This window comes from Cupressus sempervirens, chromosome 4 (assembly GCF_028749045.1).
Source record: "Cupressus sempervirens isolate cs-2001-9-10 chromosome 4, ASM2874904v1, whole genome shotgun sequence".
In the NCBI taxonomy this organism is placed as follows: Eukaryota; Viridiplantae; Streptophyta; class Pinopsida; order Cupressales; family Cupressaceae; genus Cupressus; species Cupressus sempervirens.
The window spans coordinates 78,879,392-78,891,333 of NC_143121.1; the positions used below are offsets into that span (position 1 = coordinate 78,879,392).

Here is an 11,942-nt window from a genome sequence, read left to right on the forward strand (position 1 = left end):
TGTTTCTTCCCAACAATATCCCCCTTTGGCATTGATGGCATCACTATATGAAAAATATGTGTAAGTGTCAAAAATGGAAAAATATTAATTGCTCAAAAATATAAAAATTTCATATGCTCCCCTTGAGTTAGAATCTATTTTTCACTACATATCACTCCTCCTTTGATGTCAATGACAAAGGTAGGGGTCCATTACATAATTTCTACAAATTTTTTATATATAAGCCACGCACACACATGCACGTGCGCACACGCGCATGCATGCATGCACACACAGACACACGCATGCAAACATGCACACACATGCACACACACACACACACACACACACATACATGCACATGCACACACACAGACACATGTACACACAGACACACACACGCATGCACATGCAAACACACACACCCACATGAATAGACACACATGCGCGCGCACACACACACACACACTCATGCACACACACATGCACATGCGCGCACACACACACATACACACACACGCACACACACACACATGCACATACACACATAGACACATGCACGCATGCACATACGCACATGCACACACACACACACACATGTACACACACGCACACACACACATGCACATACACACACACACACTCACACACACACGCACACACAAAAGCATGCACACGCACATGCACGCACACACATGCACACACACACACGGACACATGCATGCACACACACGCACACACACACACACACATGCGCATGTTTGCAAACACACACACACATGTAGACCATTCCATTCTTAGAAAAAATTTTGAAAATGTGTTCTTTCAAGCACTAAAATCCTTGGCCCGACTTTGAGATTCTTTAGGATCTGGATCTATCCACACAATGTATATGTAGGAATTTCTATCACATGAATATTTGATGTATCTAGTGAACCATATGCTACTTTTGCTTCCTTCAAAGAACTGTATAGAATACCCAACTTATGAAAAATTAAGATTCTAAGCTCACAAAACCTTCCAATCACTCTTTCATTCTTTGCAATTAGACTTTATAGCTTGTCATTTAGTACAAGTAGTAATCCTTCATGATTAGACATGGAAGTTGTCATTAGATCAAAAGATTGTGATAATATAAAATAAAAGTCTTCTCACTTTCCTTGATCAACTTCTCGAAGTCTTCAACACCCTTAGAATATGACATGATTTATATACCTTTCCTCCTTTTAATGGAGCATCTTGAACTCCTTTTATTCCAACTCCTAAAAGTTCTCTATCCTCGGCATTCAAAGTATTCAACTAATTAAATATTTTCACATCAAAATCATATTTTACCTTTATCCTAGCAGGTTTTTTCTAAAGAATAAAAGTGTGTAGTTATTAAGATGATAAGACTCTTCAATTGTTCTAATGGAATGTTATTTGGATCTTTCACATATGTAGGTTTTATCTTCTATAACACATTATATGCAAGCTTTAATAATTCATTGTTTTCAATGTGTGTCTTCAATATCTCTTCTTTAGCATTTTCTTGTGCAATTGAATCAAGCTTCATTTTTTGAACTTGAGAAAGAACATCAAGATTGATAGGTCCTTTTCTAAGTTCTAAAACATCTAATTCAAGTTTTTATTTTACTTGAAACTCTGTCCCTTCCTCAACAATGTCTCTTTCTATGAACAATTTTTTGAATCAAAAACCTAAATGAGACATTAGTATAAGCATTTAGATTGAATCATGATACAAGACTAGGTAAATACATGAAATAAATGACTTACAAGTGTTCATGTCTCTCTATTTATAAGGACCTATAGATTTAGCTCTCATATGCAAATAGATTCATAGTTGATAGCTTAAAAAATGGGAACAAATGATTATAATATTGATCTAAGTTGTGATGAATGCAAATTAAGCTAAATGATCAAGAATACTAAAAATTTGACTACTAAACATGGTGCAACGAAAATTATCCATTATGTTTATTCTCAAAATGATACCTCTATGTTAAAATGACTAAAATAGAATTGATATGCTGAGAATGGATGCAAAAATGACTATATTGGTGACACTTGAATAAAAGTGGATGATTTTCACTAAGAATGTGTTTTATTTATAGGATTTATCAAGGTTCTGGGGCTAAGTTACAAGTGATTTGTGTCTCAATTCCTTCCTTATCTATAATATCAAAGCTAAAGATTTTCCCACTTCCTCTATTATTCTTATATTGATGGATTTCTTCCTCCATAGTTACACAACCTCTAATGGTCCATCTTGTTTGAAAAGGGTTCATGTTCATGATAGACATATAATAAGAAACACCTATTTGTTTCCTTTGAGTAGATTTATCCCAAATAGGATTTTCTTTTCCTTGTTGCTTTCTTATTTAGGAAATAAGAATAATGGATCGCTTATTATTTCATGATTTTCTCAAATAATCTCATGATTTACTATTAGAATCCATCAAAACACATGAAAAAATAGAGACCTTAGTTATAAAATTATAATAACTTAAGTCTATGTCTATTTTTATTCGTTAAAACATCTTTCACAATAACTCACCATGGGTCATGTGAAATATAGAACTTATACTCCCTTATTCGTATGATTGTCCCAACCATAACATCTTTGGAAGCTATATATGAATTGTATTTCTTAAGAAGGGATTCTTTGTGTTTGTGGATTCCATCAGATATATCTATCCTATACCTATGCATTTTCTTAGGACCATTGCCAAAGTTTCCAGTACTTAGTATATGTGATCTAGGAACAATGTCAAATCTCCATTACGCATGACCTTTCTTGCCTCTAGGCTTAATGTATCCACGATTTTCAATTTTTTTTTTTTGGGTAGTTTTGTAATAAAGATATACAACCAAACTCATTGGGTTATGAAAAACGATCTTGGTACTATAAGAAAAGACACAACTTGAAGCAATCAAAGCTAAAAGTAGTCTTCAAACACTTCAAAGGCATAATCCCCTAAGTAGAGCCATCAAAATCATTTACATTCTTTCAACCCTATCATATTAAGCAAATATTTTAATAAAGATTGACTTCCAAAGAAATTGGAATATATTAGCAATTTTCAAAATCATCATATTAATGTACATGATGTCCAAACCTAGAACAACCAAATGTTGCAACATGTTGTACTCTCCACATTATTACAATATGCTTAAGAAATAATTTCAACAAATGATATTTTTTGTGTCTCTTTTGATCCAAAACAAAGCAAAATGTGAGTTAAGAATATTCCCCCTGAACTTTTACTCATCTGCAGTATAATAATTTGATGCACTTTTTAACATAGTGTAGTAATTCAAGTAGAGTGGATACTTTTCTGTTGCATAATATTAAGCATGACATGATTTGCCTTTTTTTAGTTGTATTGTAGTGGTGTATTTCTCTTCTACATGGTGTCATATGATTCCCACATCTATACATGTTTTCCTATCATGTCAGTGCAAGACAAATGCATCTTTTTTAGTGTGGGAATAAAAATTCTTAAATTACAATTGATAATGTTTCTTTCTCCTCTATTATCTACATTGCACAAGTGCATGTTATCTACTGTGGATTGTGCCATAATAAGGATGGGGTCCCATGGAGGCGGGCTTCTTCAAAATAGAGCAAGTGGCTGCTGAGACTTTTTTGGAATATTTAAAGTTGAATGGTCCTATGAATATCACTTGAAGAATTTAAATTTATGATGTCATTATTTTATTACTATTATAATTAAACCTTTAAAATAATTAATAAATTTTTGACTTGTGACAAGTAAAACTCCTATGTTAGTGGGGCCAAATCCAACCCCTCCCATTGGACCCCTTCCTAAGTGAGGACAATGTTATTCTTTACATATTATGTGAACCAAATTATTTCTTTGAAAAAAAGGCAGGTTTTAGGATGTATGAGATTCCTATTTATGACCCTCATTCTACCTTCTTAAATGTCTAAACTATATTGACTATAATTTTGAATTTAGTTGACCCAATTCATGAAATTACCAGATATCATTTGTAGGTTAGAAAGAGAAACTCTATCCCCATTTCACATTTATTCTATCTTGAACCACTTCTTATGTAGAGGTCTCACACAGACCTATATTTGTTAGACATAACCTGCTTAATGTCTAAGTTAATTTTGGCATTCTTGAGTTGGAAAACAAGATTGATGGTGATATTGTGATGCCTAGATTCAATAACCCATGTCATACTCATAGACACTAAATAAAAATGGATTGATTCTATTTTAATATATTTTGAATTTAATTTACCTATAGATTATATTTTTTTACAAGAAATATTTCATAGAATTTTCTCAAGAAAAATGTATATGAAATTCTAAAATATATTTGAACATTTTACCCAAAAAAATTAACTAAGATGATTAAATAATAATTTTTTTAAATGATTATATAATGTGATGGAAAACAATATTTAAAATTTATATTGATATTTCTAAGTATGTTTTTAATTTATAGAGATTTTTAAAAGTTTGATTCTTTATTATTATATATTTAAAGTCTATATATATAAACTACTTTTGAAAACAAAATCTATTTTTTCATTGTGTAATTTAGTTTTAAAAAATAAAGAATATATTTTAAATTTCAAAGGGTATTTAAAAAAAATTCCATTGAATATTTATGCCAAGAGGTGTAAAACTACAATGGCATTCAACCCTTCTATAGGAGGTCATTCAAAAAAATAGATGAAAGAATAAAGAAACCATTCCCATTCCATTATCAACATGCAAAAAAAACCACTTAAAGCATCCAACAGATCTCAAACTGGTTGTCGGTTAATAGATCGTTCAATTGATGAATAAATGATTTGGCTGACAGCAACAAACGTTACATAATATCTGAGTCTTTGGAGGAGATGGGATTTTAAAGGCCTGAAATTAAAACGGCAATTTGTCTCTTTTATTCTACACCATATTTTCCACATTGTGTTCATTAGGTCTATGAAATCCAAAGTCGTCACGAATAAACAATTACAAGTAAATTTCAAATTATGGAATAATAAAATTATAAATCGCGATGACTATAGAATAGGAATTATTGGATCTGGCTTATATACTTATTGCATATGATATATTTAATTGTTTTATATTGAACAAACTGTAATATGTTTTATATAGTTTTATAGTTTTGTATTGAACAGACTGTAATATGTTTTATTGTCTTTTTGGTTTTTACCTTCTGCCTGGAACATACATTACACTAGCAAAAGAAAGACACATTTCTAACGTTACGACTCTGTTAATGCATCAATTGTAAATAAAATTTGCATTGTCCATTATGGTAGTTAATGAAGGGACGCAGAAGAATTCGCCACGCTTCTATATATATGGGTTTTCCCATGGTCATTTCTCAGATTTAGAAGCAAAGATTGCTCAGCTTTCATCATCAAAGTTTTTCATAGGTATGCTTCATTGCTATTAGTTTTTTACCGTTTACAAATTTTGTTTATCAGACACAGAGGTCCATATGCATCCTTCGATTTTTAGACTAAACTATATAGATTAAGCTTTTAAATGTAAGTTTCTAGCATTTTTGTTTTAGAAATTTTCAAACGCAGAGATGCAATATCATCGATTAATGCTGCTAATAGTCGTCTGCAATGTCACCCACTCCTTGATGTTCTTGAGAAAATGAATCCTCCCTGTAGCAGCGTTGAGCTTCTCATTATTGTTTAACTTTTGCCATTATTTGATTGTGTTTTGTATATGGATAAGTTAGTAGTTTAGAATATTGTTATTAGTAGATTCATTTAAAAAGAGTAAGTGTATTAATTAGTAAAATTAATATTTTTGTGTTTTAAATTAATGTCATTAATAATCACTATTAGTTTTTAAAAAATTAGTAATTTCTTTATTGCAAGTTTCTTCTATTTCACATTTTAATGTTTTTTTTAATACTAATATATATATATATATATATATATATATATATATATATATATATATATTTCATACTTTTCTTCAAATTCATAACATCAAATATTTTCATCTATACCATTCAAAGTAATCAGTTCTCAACAATTTCAGTATCTTCAACAAATTTCACTAGCCATTACGATTTGATCAGGTACGCCTATAACTTAAACTTCATCTTTCATTTTAGATGCACTTTTCTTATTTTTTACATTTAAGTTAGTGAATATCATGTTTGTATTGTAAAGTTTTTATGCAAAGATTTAAGCCCTACTAAAAATTATTCATGAATATTTGTTGCACATATATGTCATAAATTTATTTAAACTATTTTTTGATATATTATATAGAATGTATTGCTTCAGAATTTTATTTTTATGTAAGTCAATATTTTTAATATTAAAATTAAAATATTAAATATAATTGAATAGAAAGTTAATTCATTTGTTGTTGTTAAATCATTATTTTTCTTGCTTTCATTATATATCTTAGGTCATGGAGAATCCTATCAACAGAATACAAAATGCTGAAATCCAAGATCTGGAAAACGATGAAGATGTTGAAATTATAGAAATAACAAATACCACTTTTGAGGATTCTGCAAAGACTTATAAATCAATTTCCAGTCCTTCAGTATCAAGTGTCAATTCAAACAATTTCAATCAAACAGAGGTCCAAAAATTGGGAACATAAATTATGAATTTGCGCAAACAGTTGATTGAAAGACTTAAAGTCATTGCCTCAAATGCACATGCAATTGAAGGGGATGATGTGACTTACATTCAAGAAATAAAAGAATCATTCTATGGAACATTTGACATATTTGTTGCTCTTGGAGGCTTCTATAAAGAGTTATTTTATGATGAGCAATATGAACAAGGTGACTCCGAGTTAATTAGGGATGGGTTTATGAGATATTTAAATGAAGTCTGATGTGAAGAAAAGTCATAGTGCTCCATGCACTAAATTTTTTTGTAGTGTCCAACACACATTTTTGTATCTACTAAATTATGTTTTTATGAAAATAAAAAATATATTTTTGCATGTATTGTGTTATTAATCTCATATTTTAGAAAAAATACAATGTAATTTTAATGTATTCCCAAAAGTAATAAGTTATTAAAAAGGTAAGAGCATATATAGTAATTCTTACATGATAAAGAACGCAATAAATCAATTAATAACAACATATAATTTTACTAAATATAAACAATATACCTAAATATTCCTCTATTTCTAACATTTATAAAATATATGTTAAACTTTAATAAATACATAAATGTGGAATTTTAGGACATTTAGATGATATCAAAATGTAGGTTGAAATACAAAATTTTAGTAAATATGAACAATTCAACAAAATTACTTACTCTACAATATTTATAATATAAGCATTTTTTAAATGTACTTGTATCCAAAGATTCCTTTCTATTTTGAATGTTTACGTTTACATAATATTATTCTTATCACAATACTATAAATGACTATTTTTTATTTATTTGATTTCTCTATGTATTTTCTAGATTAGTTATGGTTCGACCAAAAAAACTCTTCTTTGAGACAGAGGAGCAAAGAAAACATTATAAAGGACAATATCAATAGGAATATCGTAAACATCGTATGCAACAAAAGGCAGATGCTCAAAGTGATCAATTTGAAAGTCAGCGGAAAGGCATTGAACTAGAAAAACATGGTAAACATAGACCAGATGTTACTATTGAACAATTACAAAGTGAAAGAATACAAGAGGATAACATAGACAACCTACAGATCAACACAAATAGATGTACACATCTGCGCACATTTGAGGAGGCACATGCACAACAAGAGATAAGAGGGAGGGAAAATGTTGTGATACATCCTATACACAATGAAAGTCTAAATAGTGTAGGAAACATATAGAACAATGCCCAGCTACAGGAAACACAAGAAATTACACGTCGAAAAAATATTGCCATGAATGTGCATAATCAGGATTATGAAAGGAATACACATCAAGGAATATTTGAGGAGGCCCATGAACAACAACTGATAAGAGAAAAAAATAATGTTGGGATACATCCTATACACACTAAATGTCAATATAGTGTAGGAGAAGTACATAATAATCTCCAGTTGTAGGCAACACAAGAAAATAGACATCAAGAAAATATTGAAATGAATGTACATAATCAGGATTGTGCAAGGAATCTTGAAGAGGAAGCTTTTACTTCAATTGAATGTGTTGCAGAGACACCAAAAAATATAAATCAAAATGGAGTACGATCAACTCCTGAATCATCTGAACATGGTTTTCCTAATGCAAATGGATTGCTAGAAACTAATTTCATGAAATTACAATTGGCATTTCGAAATAAATTGGATAGGTTGGCATCTCCAACCATGTGCTACATTTGTCAAGAAGGCTATATAGGAATTACTGTCTCTTGTACTCCTCAAGGTCCTGTTTGTACTCGATGCAAACAAGAAAAGGGCATCCATAGATTCTCAATTGAAAATAATATGGATCCAGAGGCACAACCAATAGATTTAGCAAATTTAACTCAAGTGGGAGAAATGCTCATTGCACGTGTTAGCCCAATATTACAAGTGAAACATGCAACAAGTGGCCAATTAAAATACAGAGGGCACACAATAAGTTTTCCACAGAATATTGAGAGTGTGGCAAAGAAATTGCCTCCTTTAGTTAAAGATCTTCATTTGATTGTAGTGCGTAGAAAGGATCAATGGGGAACACACTATAATTTCACAGTAAATAGAGAACGTGTGTATGCTTCTTTATGATACAATATTATGTGTAATAAGTTCTACTCTAATGTGATTATTGATGAAAATGCTTTGGATAATATATCACCAAATGTAGATCATAACATTTTCAATGAGTTAAAAATAGTGCATATAGAGTTTGATTCTGATAGAAATGATGTTGTTTTTACGGGCCCTTTAGTTGAGATAGATGAGATTAATATAATAGAGCACACAACATCAATGGCATCCAAACCACCAAATGCGCAAAGAGAATTGGAGTTAATTCGTGTATGGGTCAAAAATCCTAACATAGACACAACAACAATAATGGATTGGCCTAACATTGGTGCATCTACCATAAATGAATATACCATGCTAGGTTTACTTGATATGACATTTCCCTCATTATTCCCTAATGGTAAATGTGATTGGTTAGAACCATGATTGAAGAGAGTATATCTACATGTATATGTCAAACACTTGATACATTATAGAGATAACAAATTTGGAAAACATCCAAGATTTCATTACCATATGTTGAATATGATTATGAGACATCGAACACATAGCTCTACAAGTGTTTGCATGAAAATAAGTTTACAAGAAATGCCAATTACAATACAAGAGTTGCGTGAACATATGGAGAAAACATCACAGTCTCATTTAGTAGATAGATTGATGAGATTTGGGACCAGTTTAAGGGGAACCCAGTCATATTGGACAAAGTGTCGAGCAAAATTAACAAACATGCTTCACCAACTTGGATCACCAACAATATTTTTTACATTAAGTGCAACAGACTTGTATTGGCCAGACTTGCATGCAATGATGCCTGGAACACCACCAAGTGATCCAAGAGAAGGACAAATGCGGAGGAAACATAATAGCATTGACTACCCACACATTGTTGCACAATACATGCATCTATGAAATACCATTTTTAGAAAAGAAATACTCGAAAATGGAATGAATGTTGAAGACTATTGGTTCAAATATGAATGACAACATAGGGGATTTGCACATGTCCATGGTTTTATTTGGTTAAGAGGAGCACCAAAAATGGAAAATATTGATTGCAATAATCATCAGTTGTACTATGTTGCATTGTATCTCCATGATTTGGTTCACGCATGCAATCCTAGGCGAGATACACATCTTCGAAATATATAGGTATGATAATAAAAAAATGAAAATTCAACCTTATCTTTACTTTATTCACTTTAAAATAAATAAAATTATGATGTTCAACTTGATCTAAATTTGTATTTCAGGTATATCAGAATTTTAGTCTACACCCATGTTTAAAAAACACTAGACAATTGGTTGAGAGTGATTTCAACAATGACTATAATGAGATTTTAAATACTGTACAGAGGCACACAATGTGTAAAGAAGGTTCATGCCTAAGCAAAAAGAGAGGAAAATTGGTTTGCAGGTACGTGTGTTTCCTAATTGATTCAATTTATTTCAATTGTTAATACTATTCTTTGTTTCTATATCATTATATTTATCAAAATGCTATATTAATGAAATATAGGTATAATGCACCATGGCCGTTGAATTTAGAAGGATCTAGACTAAAGAAAGATTTAGAAACTGGTGAAAAAATATTTGAGCCATTCAGAAATGATGATAGAGTTAAACTCATATAACCATTACATACTACAACTTTGGAGAGCAAATATTGATTAGCAACCTATTATGTCTAAACATGCGGTGATTAACTATATTGCAAAGTATGCAGCCAAAGCTGAAAGGAGTTCAGAGACATACTATCAGATGTTATTTCGACTAGCAAATGTAGAAAATCTTGATGATTTAGCATCAAAAGCTTATAAGAGACTACTCACTGAAACATTGATAGAAAGGGATATTGGGGCACAAGAAACAAGTCATATGCCACTAGAGCTTCCTTTGGTGCAGAGTAGTCAAGTATTTGTCAACTTGAATGTTTCAAAGGAAGTATTCAAACATGTAGACCTAAATGTTGATGAAGAAAATGAGGAATGCACCATATCTTTCAATGATGCTTACAGAAATAGGCCACACTTGATGGAAGCTTTGTGCCTTATTGATGTTGCAAAATCATGGATATACAACAAGAAAAAGAGAGGTAATGATAAATGGAGTCCAAGGAAAAAATCAGCTATTGTAAGAGTCTTTCCTAGATTTTACTCAATTCCTGCACGTGACTCAGAAAAATGGATTGATTTTTGCTATTCAGAATTATTGTTTTATAAGCCTTTTTGTGACATTCACATAGATATTGGCAATAATGATGATTCTATAGTTGCAACATGGGATAACTTCAGATATAATCCATGGCACCTTGAAAGAAGATAAGATTTAGATGATAATGAAAATCAGTTTGATTTAGATTCTGAAGAAAATGATAATGCCCAAGGCACTACTATAGAGAATGAATGGGAGATTTTATCTAGACTTCATTGTGCTCAAATTATGCAAGTTTCAGAGATTGATATGTTGGGGAGAAGAGATATTGATCGACAAACAAATTGGTCTCAAGAATTTCAAAGTGAACAATACACAAATGAAGCTATAAATTTCATTAGCTTGATGAGAAATGAAGGTTGTCTTATACTAGATGAGATGCCACAATGTGTGGACTATGAAAAGCTTAGTGAACAACAAAGTAAAGCAGTTAATATTATAATGTCACACTATTATACATGTCAAGATGCATCACCCTTATGCATGATAATTCAAGGGACAACAGGAACAAGGAAGTCATATTTGATTGGTGCAATAAGTCGAGCATTACAAAAAGCATCCTTTCCACAATGCTCTCCTCTCCTTCTACTTGCACCGACATGTGTTGCAACATTCAACATTGGTGCATCAACGATCCATTCCAAGTTGAAAATACCTATTAAAGAATTCACTGAGCTACAAGGAACAAGACTTGCATGTTTCCAAGAGGAATTATCTAATGTAAAATACATATTGATAGATGAAATGAGCTTCCTTGGAGAGAGGTTAATCCAAAACATAAACTCTCATCTTCGAAAAGCATTCCTAGAAAATAGCCATAAAACTTTTGGAGGTATGTTTAGTATTTCATTTTCTTAGAGTAAGAGATTCACGTACTAATTTACTTTTTTTCCTTACTATTAGAAAACTAAAGCCAAAATAATATTATTTCATATAACATGTTTTCAATATTTTTCTAGGGATATCTATCATATTGGTTGGAGATTTGGCACAATTGCCTCCAGTTGGTGATAGACAGGTATATGAAAGTAGAGGGCATGCAAAG

General features: G+C 31.1%; 1 protein-coding gene across 1 annotated transcript; it reads left to right on the top strand.

The window, feature by feature from the left end:
- The first annotated feature begins 10,366 nt into the window (after positions 1-10,366).
- Positions 10,367-11,008, top strand: LOC149560023 (uncharacterized). Its single transcript, XM_089827541.1, has one exon. The coding sequence runs from the start codon at positions 10,367-10,369 to the stop codon at positions 11,006-11,008; it is 642 nt and encodes a 213-aa protein (XP_089683667.1).
- The last annotated feature ends 934 nt before the right edge of the window (positions 11,009-11,942 follow it).

Bases quoted from the DNA above. Each gene is read 5' to 3' on its own strand.
- LOC149560023 (XM_089827541.1), top strand. From the start codon at position 10,367: ATGTCTAAACATGCGGTGATTAACTATATTGCAAAGTATGCAGCCAAA.